At 33.4% G+C, this 18,100-nt stretch overlaps 1 protein-coding gene across 2 annotated transcripts in view; it reads right to left on the bottom strand.

Moving 5' to 3' along the window:
* The window catches only part of LOC143250729 (uncharacterized), a 35,766-nt gene extending 21,645 nt beyond the window's left edge, over window positions 1-14,121 (bottom strand). The window contains exons 1-3 of one of the 2 annotated variants that reach the window (XM_076501672.1): window positions 13,795-14,121; window positions 4,736-4,816; window positions 3,276-3,518 (exon numbers count right to left, since the gene is read on the bottom strand). In XM_076501672.1, coding sequence (XP_076357787.1) covers window positions 3,276-3,518; window positions 4,736-4,808 — 316 coding nt within the window. In that variant the 5' untranslated portion in view covers window positions 4,809-4,816; window positions 13,795-14,121. The remainder of the gene's footprint in view (window positions 1-3,275; window positions 3,519-4,735; window positions 4,817-13,794) is intronic. The other variant, XM_076501671.1, reaches the window with a different exon arrangement.
* Window positions 14,122-18,100: the final 3,979 nt, after the last annotated feature.

Here is an 18,100-nt window from a genome sequence, read left to right as displayed (position 1 = left end):
GATATGGGAAACTTTGGAGCTGAGAGTAGCAAAGGTAGTGATGAGAGGCATGCCCAATGGAGTAGAAACAACAAAACCAGGAAATGGAGAGACCACATAGTGTGTAGAACCATAGGATGAGAAAGTACTAAGTTCAGAGACATATGCACCAAACTAGTTATGAGACAAACTCAAAATAGCAAGTCCAATGCATGGAAGCAAAAGGTCCTGCAACAACTTACACTTTGACAGTTGAAATATACAATGACTGGGAAAGAAATGGAGTAGATCCTGCTCAATTAATCCAAGAGAAGGGAAGGAAATGGAACAAGAAGCTAAAGGACATGGAAAATGTTTGGAGGATAACAATCATGCTACATCTGAAGTCATTCTAGAAAGAAAAGAAGGCAATTTATACTTATTTTGTTTTTTTTAGTGGTTACAAAGTCAGTCAAATTGACCAACCTTGTACATGGTCAGGGTAGAGAAAATAAGATATAAAATATAGCTTTATTGAAAACAAACATTTGAAATATATATGTAAAAACGGCTCGTTTGGGTTGAGAAAATTTTTTTACGTAGGAGTGAACAACGTTTTGAGCTTCTTCGGTCATTGTCAGGTTCACAAAGAAAGAGAGAGGTAACTGACCGGAAGCTGACCGCATGTTTGAAAGGGATTGTGTAATGAGTGTCAGAATATAGAGGGTGGGCTTAGATGTTTGAATACACAATTTTATTTATTTATTTTATTATTTATTATATTATATTTTAATATAGATATAAAGGTGTTCCTTTGTATTGGTTTATTTTGGATTTAAGTTGTTGTATAAGTAAGGCTTCTTTAATTTTGCATTTGTTTATGTTTGTTTTTTTATTTTGTATTTGAGTGTTTTCTATGGTTATGTGTTTATTTGACTTCCAGTGTTTGAAAACGTGTGAAGGTGACTTTTTATGTTCTTTAAATCTGGTTTCCATTTTTCTACTTGTTTCTCCAATATAGAAGTCATGGCAATTATCACATTGTATTTTATAAATAATGTTGGTGTTGTGTTTGTCAGTGTCGTTTTTACATAGTATAGACCTCAGTTTTGTGCCTGGTTTTTGAATAAATTTGGTATTAACTGGAATGTCATATTTTGTTACTAGTTTTTGCCAAATGTTGGTTATTTTTCTGCTGATGTTGGGAATATATGGTATGCAGCAGTAAATGGTTTTGTGATTTTTTGATTCGTGAGATGTTTACTTTTGTTGGTTGATTTTCTTTTATGTCCAGGTGTGTGCATATAATGTTTTCTACGGTTTGTGGAGGAAACTTATTGATGTTGATGAAGTATTGTTTTATTTTGTCTAATTAATTGCTAATTTTATCTGGTGAGCATAGTTTTATGGCTGTGTTTATTTGGTTTCTTAGTATGTTGAGTTTTTGTTTTGTTTCATGTGCTGAGTCCCAAGGAATGTATAGTCCAGTATGGGTGATTTTTTGGTGGATTTCTGTTTTAAATTGTGTATTGGTTCTTGTAATTTTGAGGTTAATAAATGATATTTGATTGCTTCCTTCTTGTTCACATGTGAAGTTGATGTTGGGATTTATAGTGTTAATGTGATTGAAAAAATTAAGTGTGTGTTCTGTAGATGTGAATCCTGCAGTCTTGTCGTCTACATATCTGTACCAGTATAGTAGTGGATGTAATGATGTGTTAATTGCTTGTATTTCAACTTGTATCATAAAAATATTTGCTAGAACTGGTGATACTGGGTTGCCCATGCTTAGGCCATGTGTTTGAAATGTATTTAGGGTATTTTAAAGAGATTATACAAAAGAAATGTGGTTTTTGAAATGAAAAACATTTTTAATCTTAACATTAAAAATCACTTTGCACATGGACTATTAAAATGCATTCAATATATTCTAGAATTTTTTTTTTAGTTTGTTAAAAACACTTAACTAAAAATGATTTTTTTTTGTATGTGAAAGGCTTATGTTCACTGTTTGTAAAGTAAAACACATTATATCAAAAGTAAGTAGTATCAAATCTATGAAGACTCTATACAAGTACAAAAAGGTCACATGGTCAGTGAAATTGACCAAGCCTGTGTGGAGAGGATCAAAATCTTAAATAGTTTTACTCACAATTTAACTACGAATATTTTTGTTACAAAATACGAGGGCTGTTCAAAAAATACGCGGACTGACGTCATAAAACAAAATGTTCTTTATTTAGAAGTTACAGGTCTGGGACCCCTTCAAAGTACTCTCCTCCCCAACCCACACACTTATCCCAACGGTGTTTCAACTTGTTGAAACAGTCCTGGTATGCTTCTTTTGTAATGTTCTCCAGCTCCTTCGTCGCATTTGCCTTAATCTTGGGAATCGTCTCAAATCTTTTTCCTTTCAAGGGTCTTTTGAGTTTGGGGAACAAGAAAAAATCACAAGGAGCAAGGTCAGGTGAGTAGGGGGGTGGGGAAGAACAGTGATCGAGTGTTTGGCCAAAAACTCACGAGTTCTGAGGCACAAATTTCGCAGCAACACGGTGCATCTTCAATTTTTCAGTCAAAATCTCGTAACAAGATCCAACTGATATCCCACACTCTTCAGCAAGCTCCCTGACAGTCAGATGTCGATTTGCCCGCACCAGGGTGTTGATTTTGTCGACGTGTGGGTCGTCAATTGACGTGGAAGGACTTCCAGGACGCTCATCATCTTCAATGGACTATCAACCATCCTTAAAACGTTCATGCCACTTGAAATATGCCGTATGCCTCATAGCAACATCACCGTAAGCCGTGTTAAGCATAGCAAAAGTTTCAGTCGCAGATTTTCCAAGTTTAACACAAAATTTCACAGCAAGTCGTTGCTCCTTCAGGTCATTCATTCTGAAATCCGCCAAACGAAAAAATCGCACTTCACTTAAAACCGCGTAGCTAATACACAAATGAAGATATCTGCAATCGAGAAATGGCGTCGGTAATCAGCCAATCTGTGGAACCTAGCGACACCAAGCAGATTCCCCTGGAACCAACTGGAGCCGCGCAATTCAAACAGTCCACGTATTTTTTGAACAGACCTCGTATTACAACATATAGTTTTACTACGTAAAAAAATACAGGTACTAATTTTCTGAAGAGATTATTAAACAGTCTTATCATTAACTAAGTGAAAATCTACAGTTATGAAATTTGGAATTTTAGACAGCCTAAGATATGTCTATCTCTGTTACCTTAAACATTTTATAACATAACAAATGTTTGCTATTAATAGAAATTTCAATTCAAATATCTGAAAGGACACAACTAACCTCCCATGGAATTTACTTGGGAATCCCTTCCATTAGATACACCAGGCAATGTAGTTTCTGTACTTGTCAATATAGGTTCTGGCAATGGAGGGTTGCTATCTTCAACTGGAGGTGGTGGAGGTGGTAATGGTGGTGGTGGTGGAGGAGGTGGTACCTCTTGATCTATAGGTAAAGAGGTATCTTCAACTGTCTGCTGAAACTGTTGCATCTGAATCCATTGCTTGGCCAAAGCTGCCCAATCAACTAGAAGAATATATGTATAGGCAAAATTTTAAAACATTTGTTTTTAAAAATTACACATACATATCTATATACATACACACAACTATCTTTACGATAGGACTAAGTACAAACTCGAATTAGCAAACAACTATTCACAAAGAAATGTTTATTCCCATTTCATGAATTTCATACACAACACACAGTAGAAAATTCAGTTTAGTTTCAAAACAAATAGAAATTTTTATTCAGAAAAATTTAGCTTCTGCCATCACAAATATATCTGAGTAGATAATAATTTACATTTTTTCATTAATAATTCATGACATACTTTTAGTTCACATAAAATATTATTCCTCACATTTAATTCAAAAAGCACAACTGTTATACAAGGACACATCAAAGTACTCAACAGAATATTATACAGATATAAGGTTGAATATGTAATATTAAAATTATTTCAAATGTCAAATCAGGAAGACAAATGACAGCAGCTATAAGCTGTGGTGGAACAGGATATACAAGAACTACATTTTGTTACTGATTGCTTTTAAGAAGAATATGTAACAGCCTTTGCAGATGCAAGATATTTATACTCTCAGAGTATAAAGATGTGTTTAGTTAAAAAATTTAGAATTTTGAAGATATAGATATCTCTTATATTCATGACATTGGAAACAATGGAATAAGGATTAATCTGAGGCATCAGGACTATCTAGAAAGAGACATGCAATAAGTTGGAACACAATGAAAAGTTTATAATGTCTTGTAACATGTGAAAAAGGGCAGTGGCAAAACCCATTCACAAGCAACAGTACCCCACACAACCAAGAATGACCTCAATCCAAAAAAGAATACGAGTTGTGTACAAAAGTTGCTTTTATGAAATATCCATTCAACCATCACACACCTCCTGAAACTGGAGAGGAGAATGAGATGATGTTCATGTTATTCCAAATGAAAATCTACTCTTCAAGTTTGTGTGATTGCAATCTTGAAAATGTTGTTCTTATATAACAGATAGCTTATGAAAAGCATCAAGTGAGGACAAGTGTGCTTTGATTATTACACCCTTATGTGGAGCTTTTTCAACATAAACTACATATATAGTGCTATGGTCAAAATGCAAGGAAGTCAGATACAGCATGACTAGACATGGAAAAGTAGGCTGTAATGCCTTGGTGAAGCTTCAAGATCATTTAATGTTACATACCCAACTTCTTTATAACTAAAACACTCACCCTGCTCATGTGGCACATTATGGTACATAGAAGCTTGTAGATGCCAGTGTTGCCAAGGTCCTCCTTCCCACATTTTAAGCTATAAAAAAGAAGAAAAGCAAACAAGGAGTAAAAAAACATTTTCATATGCAAGCAAAAGAAAAAATTAGTGTTACAAAATATTTCTATATTACCAGAGATGCCAACTATTTCAAATAACTGAGCATAATGATTGTAGACAGACCCTGTACAGATATTGTACAACCACTGGATACAGTTTTGAGTCATCCATGTCTGTGGGATCCATCTGTGGCTAAACTGTAAACACTGTTAGTAAGTATGCTTGAAATCATTTTGTCATCTTCACAACCCAACATTTGTACAATGGCTGTAGTTTTGGTTCTAGCACAGCCATATTTTTTCGCTATATCAGAGTCTGGAAACATTTTGCTGAATAGATGTCCTACATGATCGGCTACAGCTAGGGGTAAGTTATGAGCAATGATGAATTGCGTGAATATTATTTCTGCATTTATGGCTTCATATTCTGAATTCTTATTCATAAATGTCGTTATCTGCATCGTTGTTGTCTTCGTCTCAGCCTTTTGTTGGCGAGATGCCGATTTTGTACGTCTGGAACAACCGTTTATCCTGCCATGCGCCACAGAAAAATCAATGTGACAAACTGTACAAAATGCATGACTGTCACTGACTTTTGATGCAGTGACCGGATATTTTGCACTATACTCTTTCCTAAACTTATGATTCACAGTTTTAGTCCTTTTAGATTTGCCAGAAACAAGACAATCTGGTGAACAGGGCCTCTTTTCTCCCATCTTGTGAACGATCACATTGGCGTTTCTAAGCTGCTTAGAAAACGAGAAATACCCATCTATGTGAGCACTGATTGGCTGACAAGCACCGATGATATAACTATAGATTCCCCCACATACCCAGTATGGAGAAGCACTGCACTTGAACTATTGGTAGACGTCGAAGATATAAATATTTTTTATTATTTTAAGCACAAACATGATTATCTCAAGTAGCCATTTGGACTATGTCTTTTATTTATTATTAAAATTTATTTGTATCTCACTAGAAATTTTCTTTTCACCCCTTTCAAGCCCTGGGGGAACAATTTATCACTTTATTGTATAGGCCTATATAATATATAATAATTTGGGAGTTGCAACAAGTTGTAATATTTGTCTGTATGAACATACAGTCATAATGTATACACCAAAATCGTGATGATTACGCTCAAGTTGTAATGGTTGGCATCTTTGTATTACTCACAGACTGTGATACAATAAAAACATTGAGCACAAATTACAACTGTATACATATACAAACTGAATGATTTACTTACTTAAATAAAACTTCTAATAAATACAGAAAATATGATACTGTGGTTTAGAACAGATGAGAAAAATAACTATTATAACCTCCATTCTTGACTTGAGATGCACACCAATAAAAAAGTAACTAAATATTACTGGCTATTAAACATTATAAGCCTCTACACATAATGAACTAAAAGCTGTAAATCAGTTAATTACAAAATATGTTGGACAGACCCCATCTGAAGAACTATTTAAGAAAGGATATTGTATTATTTTTTTAGGGTTCAGTAAAAATCTACAAGAATGATTTCAGCTTTGAAGAAGTTATGTTTCTGCTGAATAGAGTGATGGTTTTAAAGTAGCTAGAAGCACAAAGTATTAATGAATAGCTTAGCAAGAATAAGAACACAAGTTTAATACTGAGAAGTGAGAGTAAAGAATAACATGTTATGTCCGCCACATTACATGTCATATGGAGTGACAACAAAGCATCTTACCAGAACTTATCAGGCTGAGTGGAATATGACAGACATAGCAGTGGTGCAGGCATTACTTACCAATTTTCATGAATAGCAACCACTGTTAAATGAGCTACCTTAAGTGAATTGTAATTATTATTATTAATTTTATTTAAACAATGTATGAAATAAGACTTGTATATTGGGCTGTGCATGCAGCCTACTCTCAGGCCAATTATGGTTGTCTGCAAGGAACTATGGTTATCCACATTTGAATGAACAAATTAGTTGATTAATAAAACTTACAAACTTGGTACTACACTGTCCTAAGTCAAACATCACACTACAATGCTCATTAATTGATAAAAAATAGCAATTTTATTGAAGAACTTTATGAACAGAATATGACACCTTTCTCTTTATCATATTTCTGCCACGGACTGTAATTTTGCCAGACACTTTGGAATATTCTTTTGCATTTGTTTTGATCATATATATGACTGCTAGTCTCTCTCCTTGAAGACTTCATCCCTACTTTGTCTTGATCACTTATCTTTGACACACAGTTAAAGCAAAAGAGCAAAGTTTGCTTTGCCAATCCACATCTACAACTTACATCAAAAACAGTATCAAAAAATAAACATGGCATTATCAACATCTATTAAATGGCAATCTGTTACTGGTTACAGACTGTGGCAGGCTATGTCCTGGATAACTAAACTGCCATGAGATTGAGCCACATTACAGCTGTCCTACAGATAACACAGTGGTGCATTTGAGTTGACTGGCAATAACTGACAGTATTTTTCAGAAAACTGTAAACCACTAATTTTGAACACTTTTTTTGCAATTTTTTTGAGGTAAGAATTAATAACAAGCTGTTTTTTGTTGTTTTTAAGGTAAGAAAATTATGATGTTGCTTCAGTTACTTTTCAAATAGGCTTTTCAAATAGCCTCAGTGAAGTCTGAAGAATACAGGGCTCATGCTGTCGCTCGCCATATTCACCAATGGCTATTATTTTTGTTTTTTGGTGAAGAAAAATTGTAATTGGCAAATATACGGGCGAAACACTGTTTGTTTACAAAATGCTAGACTGGTTCATTACATCAACATTTTTTTAATGCAACTATGCAGTAAGCAGATAAAAATCAATAACCCGTCTGCATTCATGCAAGGTCATAGTCAGGATCGATAAACGTATGAAAAATTGTTCAATCAACAGCGACCTAACGGCTTGACACGAATAACTCATTTATATGTGGTTGATTAGCGGCGCTATAGTTAAAGGACAACCCCGAAGATTGTGATGGCTTTCACACATGTAATTACATTATCTAATGGCACAAGTTTAGTTTGTTGATGTTTGAGTAATGATATATATTTTATTAAGCAGGGCTCTCACTAGAGAGACTTGGGAGAAGTGGTCTCCCAAAACAGACCAAACCTCAAGGAAGCTCAAGGAAAAGTCATCTTATACAGATTATATTATGGAAGAAAAGAATGCTATTGACTGTAAACTTTTCCATAATTTTGTAAAATTAGAGCAAAACTTCTCCCTGGTTTGCAAGTCTAGAGAGACCCCTGTTTAGCAGCATGTAATAACAGTTACTTTTAATTTAGTGACTCATCTTCCCATGTCATTATTGTAATGATTTGTGTGTGAAAAACATTGAACTTTGTAACTGTGAAACTCGTTTTATAATAAATTGGATAAATGATAAATTCACTGAAATAAAATGTATGATATGAACTCAGTTGTCATTTATTCTTTGACTGTCTTATCGTATGTGACTGGCTGGAGGGTTGGATATGGATCAAACCTATCTGGCTAAAACACTGGCTAAAATTGACTACCAAAAAAATCATTTGGCTAATAGCCTGGATGCAGAAAAATTTAGTCCAGGGTAAGCCCTGGGAATAGCTACAGGTGGAAGACAATAACCTGAAGATGAAGATACAATGATCCAATATACATGGTGAGATATGAATGTATGAGTAGTATTCCACATGTCAACTGAAGAATTTTCTCCAAAGGACGATAAAAATGAGACACCAATAAAAAGGTCAGGTGTCTGATTTAATGAGAAGATGGTAAAGAAGAATCAGCTAACTGAACTAAAAGTTAAACCCTACTGGTGAGGGTGGAAGGAGAAAGATCATAAACAGACAATTTCTGTCATGGAATAAAGGGATAGGAACTGGTACCATGGAAGGAAGCCTTGCAGGAAATATAACATCAAAGAGCATGTACAGGACATAAAAGTCTAACTAGATCAGACTGAAAATAAAGGAAAAGAAATGGGTAAAAAGATGGAGTTACCCTCTCAAGATACCAAAGTTTTGTGGAGGAAAGAATGATCCATATAAAGGAGAATATATGTGGAATGATAAAAAATATGTGAAACATTAACAGCAAATAAATTTGACTTCCATCATCCACAGGCTAAAAGGAGAAGAAAACAAGTCTGAAGTGAGAAATAAAATAATGAGCATGAGAGATGGTGATTTGAATGGAGGCAAAGTGAAGCAGTGAAGAACCACATTGACATTCCAATCTGGAATGCATTAATAGGAAAAAGAGTAGAAGTGAACACACTACAGTACTTGGAAAAATTAAAAATGTGGACAAGGCAGCCTATTAGCCTGTGATTGAGGAGACAGAAAACCCCTGATCAAAACACCAAGTGAGGAAAGCTGCAATATGAGGAAGAGTTGGTTGAGTAGGTGAAAACCGAACAGAAAGACCAATGGTGGAAATTTTTCCAATTATATTGATAAACTTCCCAGGATGAAGGGCAAATGGAACTAGCTAGGAAAGAAGCTATGTTCTGGGACAACCTGATCTCTTCACTATATGTCTTCATATTATATGGATAAATGAAATGAAAATTGTCAAAAAAACCAAATGTTAATAATTAAATCTGAGCTTACCTATGTACATATGAAAGAACAGGACAGATTTAGTAATCATACCAGCTGTAAACTTCATATACAGTAATTGACAATTACTCATTCTACGTTATGTCTTAATGTAATTAACCTTTTTACAATGTGTCAAGGTTTAAAGGCCACACCATTGTGTTTGTTGACTTGCATTAAAAATTTTATTGAACTACTATTTTATAAATTTATGTAATTTAATAAGTTTGGAATCAAATTGTAGATTATAATTCAAACTTTAATGAGTTAATTTCTTAATTTAAAAATAAATACTATGAAAACATGTCTAAATATATATTTCAGTAAGTCACGAGGTGTGTTGAATTGAACACTGTTTAAAGTTAATGCTTATGACGTTAAAATACTAAGTGTATAATTTTGTACAAATTAGGAACTCAAATTAGTAATATTGACAAGTTGGAATATAAAATAAGTATATCATCTTTTTATTTTGTCCGAGATATGGCTTATGTACTGATTCAAATATGGTGATCCCATTCAACTCTTTCAATTTTTTCGGAATGGCCCCTTATATACTTTTACTGCAATATATGACAAATGAACAACCAATCAACAGCTTAGAATGTCTCAGGAGTGGTTGTTCTCAGGCATTTTAATCTTTAAAAAAGCTACTGCTTTCTTTTGATTCAAGTTTTCAGTCTACTCAAAGTTTCATATTTTTTAAAATTAAATAAATCTTAGGTACTAAGTTTAATAAACTATAGTGGAATAATATGGTATCAGTGTAGTTATTTATGATTTTTTGGTTATTTGACTGCATATATAAAACCTAAAGAAAATTTGTTTGATAAAAGGCTTAGCAACCTATGTCCAGCAACAATCGAGTACAAAGATTATTGTGAGAAGGGATAATTGTTTGCTTTACTTCTTCATTTATTGTTCTGTATTTTCAGAAAAACAAGTTTAATAATTTATTTTTAAATAGTAATAATTATATACATATATAGCTAAACATTTGTATTTTTGTGTTATAATGTATAGTCATTCTAGTATGAAAAAAGCATAATATATTAATTTCCCAATTTTTTATGATGATTACAAGGTTGGTTGAGTGGTGGACCCCATCTAGTTAAGAGTACAGTAAATAAGATATAAAGTCTTACTGAAAACAAACATTACAAATCTATTTAGGAGGCTCTTGTGATTACACAAAAAGAAATTGAGATTTTGGGAACAAAGAATACATTTTAATCATAACATGAAATTATTTTGCACTCATAGTAGTAACAAAACAGACTATTTTCATGAACAAATATTTAGTAAAAATATTTCATTAAAAAATTTGATTTTTTGAATAGAAAATACCTGTAGTCTTTACTAAAAGTCTACACTGTATCAAAAGTTATAGTGCAAATATCTAACATGTGCAAATAAGTAGACAAAGTTATGTATGTTATACTAAGCCATTTGCAAAAGAGTTAACACATCATTCATACCAATTTTATCAAATTATTGTAGCACACATTCTTTCTCTGTAACCACACCCAATGATATGATGTATAGCAAATTGTTATCAGGAATACAGTCTGTTCATGCCCGATGATATTACACAAAGCAAACAGCTACTACAACAACAAATAGGAATGTTTATAATCCCCACTAATCATTTTTGTGACTTGCTATTACAACTCGATTTGTGCAGACATATTTATGTATCAGTTTATTACATCACAGAGTTTATTGTATGAATTTTGTTTCTACAAATTCAATAGCTAAAAAGAATCTGAAATGAATTTTAAGTTTTGTTTGTGTGTTTTCAAATAGTAAATACTTCTGAATCCAATAAAACCAGCCAACCAAAAAAGAAAATGAATAAAACTATTATTTGATGTATCACTGATCCTTATTGGTCTAACCAATTGGATAAGACAGTTTTTGGTTTTAACATTTGCTTGCTGGTTGTTGACAAATAGCAGACAAAGGATTTAATGATCATTGCAGTATTTTTAAAGCCAATTTACAACTGGTGGAATTATAGTTGCCTTGAAGTAAATCTTGCAACCTCAGTGTGTATTAATACTGTAGGTGTTTTCACTTGTTTTTGGTATAAGATAGTCAGTATTTCTTTAATGCAAGCTCTACATATTCACAACTGAAATTTCACATGCACCAATCCAGTGGGACCCCCAATTATAATTGTAGTTATTAAACACTGCAGATTATATTCTATTTAACAATTATTCTCCTAAGAAATAATAGTAATCAGAAATAACTTTCTATTAGTTGATTATCTTCATAAGTTATTACACTACCTGGTTAAGCTAAACAAACAATCTTGGATTAATTGATCACAATGGCAATACTTGAATAACCTGGATAGCTAGAACAATCAACAATAGTAACCAATGAAAATACTAATATTGTTGCTTGGTTGTCTTCATGATAAACAATTTAAATGTAATTTCAATTATTTTATATGAAACTAATCTTATTCATGGACAATTGATTATACTGATTAATCCAATTAATCACTCAGCTCTATACATATTTATTTCACATAGACACTAAAAATAACTATACTGTAGTCAAAGTGCTTGCACATCCTACACCTATGACTGTAATGCATTTTAGCTAATGTAAGCAACACAATACAAAGTTTCAGCATACTAAAAGAATACAAGCTAACAAAAAGAATGTTATCTTTCATTCACTTTCTCTGAGTAACTCTCATTTCTTTTTGATCTTATTCAATGTTGTAAACTTTTTCACTTGCAGTACAAAACCATATATCCATTTTTATAATCTACTTCCTTAATTAATGTGAAATTGAAACATATCACTCGCAATGTTACAGGAGGATATGATTTCATGCGATGACTGTGTGTGAAAGAATTTAATGTGTATATGCTAATGTGATACATGATTTGTAATTTGGTGAACTGAGAAATACAGTATCTGGTAGAGATACAGCTTTATTTTAATAGCTGTTCTGGAAAGCACATACTCTTTTTGACAAGTTTAACAATGACATCTCATGAATATACTAATATGGAATAATTAGTAACATATGTCAATGACAGTAAACTCTTGGATATCTCTAGTTATATTAGAGATACTGGGATATTAGAAAATGATTTGGGTCAATTGATACTTTGGTTAAATATCTAGGAGGCAAAAAACTCTTAATTAATACAATTATCATAATTTGGATTAGATATTTAATACAGATAGAAGTCCACAAATAAGACTGAAGAAAAAAATCTTGGCACTGTAGTGAATGACAAAGTTAATTCATTAGAGAATTACTCTTGTTAGTAGTAAAGTAATAACATTTTAGAATGTACTTACAAATATCAATTACAAATCAAAGGAGGTAAGTATCTGCAAATAAACTACTGGTAGACCTCAACTGAAATACTGTGCACAGTTCTGGTTTCCTTATCTAAGAAAGGATATTGACTTATTGGAAAAATATTCAATGCAGGGCCACTAGGATGATTTCAGGAATGGAAGGGATACCTTACAGAAATAAGTTGACCTTAAGGAAGGAAAGGTTGAGATGATCTTGCTGAAGTTTACAATATTATCCAAGTATAAAAGCATTTAATTTCTTTAAGATATTATCTGAAGATGCCACAAGTTCAAAATACAAAATAGACAGGCCAGGCTCCAGTTAAGAGTTTTATTTTTCTAACAGGGCAATTGTTTTGTGCAATGAATTACACTGTTCATAGTAGAAAGGCAAGCACTTTAAGAGCTTGGGAAAGGTGATTACCTGAAAACTAAATCAAAGGGTGGATTTCAATTTTTAATTCTTTCAAGGGTGGATTGGTTTGCAGGCATAACCTAGAAGTTGAAGAACGAAATGGTTGTTCACTACCTGTATGCTATGAACCAGCTAATAAAAGTAGCTTAAACACTGCTATTGTTACTAACTGTATATATATTTTTATCTTAAAAAATATTACAGTTGGATTGAATTTTACTATCTCCATCACCATGAGCCAACTTTGACGCCCTATATAGTAACAACATGAGTATATGTATAGATATTGTCATTTTTAGTTAGTATCTACATCAAATCACAGTAAAATATAGTTCACCTCTGACTGTGTGCAACAATGTCAAATTACTTTAGACATGTTGAGTAATCATGAATGTTACTAACACAAATAGTAGTAACGTCAACAGTATTACTAGAAATTTAAGTTTATATTTTAGCTTTGCCATTTCATAAATTATTAATATTAACACTTCTCGATTTAGTTACAGAATAATCTATCTTAACATACTAAACTGTAAATATAAATAACTGATATTTAATGTAAAAGATACAGCTTTATTTTTCTAGCTGTTGTGGAAAGAACATACCTTTTTGGTCAGTCAGGCTAATAATACAAGCATGAGCGTTTCACATCTACTTGTTAAGCCTACCAAGTAATTCGGTACTAAGCAAGTTCTGACCCTACAACTTCACAAGCAATATGTTTGTAAATTATAAATGATAATATTTGCAATTTAAATTACTCCAGTAACTTCGTATCCTTAATTTCAGAGTTATCTAAAGAACAATTATAATATACCAGCTACATATCTTTACTTAAAAAAGTCTTAAATTTTAATTCAACTTCTTCCTTGGAAAAATTTACACTAGGCCTAAGAATTTTTTTCGCTCACAAAACAGAATGGCGGATGGATCCAAAATTGTATAATATCACACAGGCGCGACACAGCACGCCTTTATCTTTTTTGTTTTATTTACTGTTAGTAAATTATTTTGTAACAATGTGTTTTATTGAGAAATCAAATGCATTTCGAGTGATAAAGGTTATTCAAGTGTAACGAAAATAAAATTTCAAACAGTAAATATAAATAAAATATATAGTTAAATACTTCCTTATATTCTTATATAACCTTAAAATTCTCTATTGAATAATACGCTAAGGTATAATAACACAGGTCAACAAATTTTTTCGAAATCTCAGTTGCATAAGATTTTTTTACTTATTCTTACCCTTTTGTGACCTGCTAAATTCAAATATGAAAACGGTTCAGCTCTACATGCTCTAGTTTTAATGCAATTTTAAGTTTTTCATTCTAGCCGTTTGTGGTCAAATTAACACGTTTCCTGCGATGCCTATATTGGCAAACCGGCAACTGCTGCGATGCTCTTGTACATCTGTCAGCTTCAGTGCTGCATGAGCTATGATAACGTGAGGTTGTCGTTACACTTGTCTCTTGCCTGCAACTTAGTTAAAGGTAAGACAATAGTGGGACACCGGTGGGTCCCATCGCAGGAAACGTGTTAATTACTTACACGTTTATGTTATCAACAGAGATATTAAAATTGTTTAGATTTTGTTTCAGATCTGATCATGGCTACAAGGAGACGTCAATGTGAGAACAAGCCGGACGCTTTCTGTTATATTTGTGGATGCTTCACGCTTATTCGTCAAAGGCGTAATATAACATCATTTCTGAGGCGTGCTTATAAAGCGTACTTTGACTTGCTCTTGGTGACCAAGACAAGAAATGGGCCCCACATATTGTGTGTCATAACTGCGAGGAAATGCTGCGTGACTGGACAAAAGGGAAACGTAAGGGTTTACCTTTCGGAATTCCCATGACCTGGCGAGAACCGATGGACCACACAACTGACTGCTATTTTTGTCTGGTCAATACAAAGGGCATTGGCAAGAAAAACAGACACAAAATCTCATATCCTAGTATCCCTCAGCAATCCGACCTACTCTGCACTCTGATGAGCTCCCAATCCCAGTTTTTAAAGGATTTCTTCCATCTGAAGATGTGGGTAGTGACCAAGAGCAAGAGACTGCTGATGAAACTCAAGAAATACTTTCAGAATCTGGCGATCCTTCTTATGAGACCCCACAGTCATTAACTCCTCAACAGTTTAGCCAGCCAGAGTTGAATGACCTTGTGCGTGATTTGGGTCTCTCCAAAAAATGCAGCTGAAGTGTTAGCTTCCAGGATGCAAGAAAAGAATCAGCTGAGCCATACAACTAAAGTGTCATACTTCCGAAATCGGGAGCAGGCTTTTGTGCCATATTTTACAGAGGAGAATATGTTTGTTTATTGTCATAATATCTCAGGTCTTCTCAGGAATTAGGGATGCCAGTATACCATCCAAATGACTGGCGATTATTTCTAGATTGTTCTAAGCAAAGTTTGAAGTGCGTTCTACTTCATAATGACAATGTCTATGCAGCTGTTCCAATTGGACACTCTGTGTATTTACGAGAGGAATATAATGTCATTAAGACTGTGACTGACCTACTAAAATACCACGAGCACAACTGGACAATTTGTGTGGACCTCAAAATGGTTACTTTCCTCCTAGGTCAACAAAGAGGATTTACAAAGTACCCTGCTATCTTTGCATGTGGGACAGCCGAGCTCGAGAAAAGCACTGGAACCAGAAGGAGGGCCCATACGTGAGACTCTGAAGGCAGGTATGCCAAATATTGTCAACGATCCAATTGTTCTGTCATTTGAGGAAAAGATCATATTTCCTCCTCTCCATATCATGCTGGGCTTGATGAAACAGTTTGTGTAAAATATTTTCTCAACCCAAACGAGCCTTTTTTTGCATATAAAGTTTATGAAGGCGTTGAATACTGACGGTGAATGCTTCCAACACATATTTTCTGTGCTCCCTGGTTTGTCCTTCGAGAAGATCAAGACAGGTGTTTTGATGGACCACAGATTCGTGCACTTGTGCGTGATCAAGAATTTGCCAGAAAGATGAACGACAAGGAAAGGACTGCATGGCTTTCATTTGTGGCGGTGATGGCAAACTTTCTCGGTAATAAAAAAGCTGACAACTATGAAACCCTTGTAACGAATATGTTGTCAGCTTTTCGCGACCTTGGATGTAACATGAGTGTCAAACTCCATTACCTGTACAGTCATCTTGATAGATTCCTGAGAACCCAGGAGCTATAAGTGACGAGCAAGGCAAGCGGTTCCATCAGGACCTCAAGACCATGGAAGAGCGTTACCAAGGGAGATGGGACAAACATATGATGGCAGATTACTGCTGGAGCATTAAACGAGAATGCCCTGAGACAGTCCACAAACGCAAGAGCTACAAGCGGAAATTCATGCCTGAGTAGACTGCAATTGAGCTTTCCCTCCTCATAGTAGCAAATGTCTTATCTACTAATCAGTTTTATATAAATAAATTGAATTAATATAAATAACTTGAATACATTTATACTATCTTGCATTTTCTTTTTTATTGCCCAGCTATATTAAAGAGTTTTATAACATATTTTATCACATATTTTTCATGATAGACTACGACGTCAATGTGATGATGACGAAATTTTGAGATTTTCAAATACCTTGATTGCAAAAAAAGTAGAGCACTGAGGAAAAAACTAACTTCAGATCTGAAATCAGGGCAAGAAATTATGTAATACCAATTGTTTGATATAAATGCAACAAAAATTTTGTTGACCAGTGTAATTAGTCGAATTAATAAACATTACACAGTAGACTCACACAAAGAAGTTACTTTAGTAAAGGTATAATTTTATTTTAAACAATATTTTACCATTAAACATGAATTAAATATGTATAATATTGAGCTTGCATATTAATTAAAAAGGTATTTTATACATGTACAACAATATAACTTTAATGACTTAACTGTATTATTTGTAGTATCAACCGCATAAGAGACATAACATTAACATGTAACGTTTGATATAGCAGGAGCAAACAAATGTAACAAACAAATTAAATACTTTTTTCCTGTATGAATAAATTTTAATATCTTAATCTTAGCCTAATAAGTTAGCGTAGCTTAGTGATAAGCGGTAGAATTGCCGATTCTCATGCCAGATATTTTCACTCGTCATCTTCGGAGTGTTTGTCATTTCAGTTATACCTACAGAATAATATTCAACGTAAAATACGCCATATATCCCCCCAGTGGCTCAGCGGTATGTCTGTGGACTTACAACGCTAAAATCCTGGTTTCGATACCTGTAGTTGGCAGAGCACATATAGCCCATTGTGTAGCTTTGTGCTTAATTAACAACAACAATACGCCATAATACTGAATTTTTTTCTATAATATGCTATAAATTACATTTAATACCTACCAATAATGTTCTAAATAGTGATTATAATTCAACGTGTATATATTTGAAATGATTATTTATTGAATTGATAACTACAGTTATTATGTTGAATATCGAAATATAGTTGCTTAATAACTACAAATAAGCAGTCTTCTCTTTTCAAACTTTGAAGGTAAATTAGCTGAGATGTATTGAAATTTGGTCATTTTCTTCTATCTAACACAGTCAGCCAAGATGACGACTACATTAGTAGCTAACGATTGAGAGTTTTATTATGATGTAATTGCACTTTTCATTTTCTTGCCTACAATACATCCAATTATAATGCTTTGTACAATGTTTTCGTATGATGTAATTAAACTCTTCCATTAAGTCGTGATATTACACTAATAATCAGAATGATAGTGTTGATAGCCCGAAAAGTGAAATCACCAATACCACAGTGTTGTTGCATTTGCGGACTTACATCGCAAGAAGCCAGATTTCGATAATCGTGGTGGGCAGAGCATAGATATCCCATTGTATAGCTTTTTTGCTTAACTATAAACAAATAAAAAACAAGATTTATA

The sequence above is a fragment of the Tachypleus tridentatus genome, chromosome 5 (genome assembly GCF_004210375.1).
Source record: "Tachypleus tridentatus isolate NWPU-2018 chromosome 5, ASM421037v1, whole genome shotgun sequence".
NCBI classification, from domain to species: domain Eukaryota; kingdom Metazoa; phylum Arthropoda; class Merostomata; order Xiphosura; family Limulidae; genus Tachypleus; species Tachypleus tridentatus.
The sequence above is the reverse complement of the archived record's forward strand: the minus strand, read 5'-3'. Positions and strand labels throughout refer to the sequence as shown.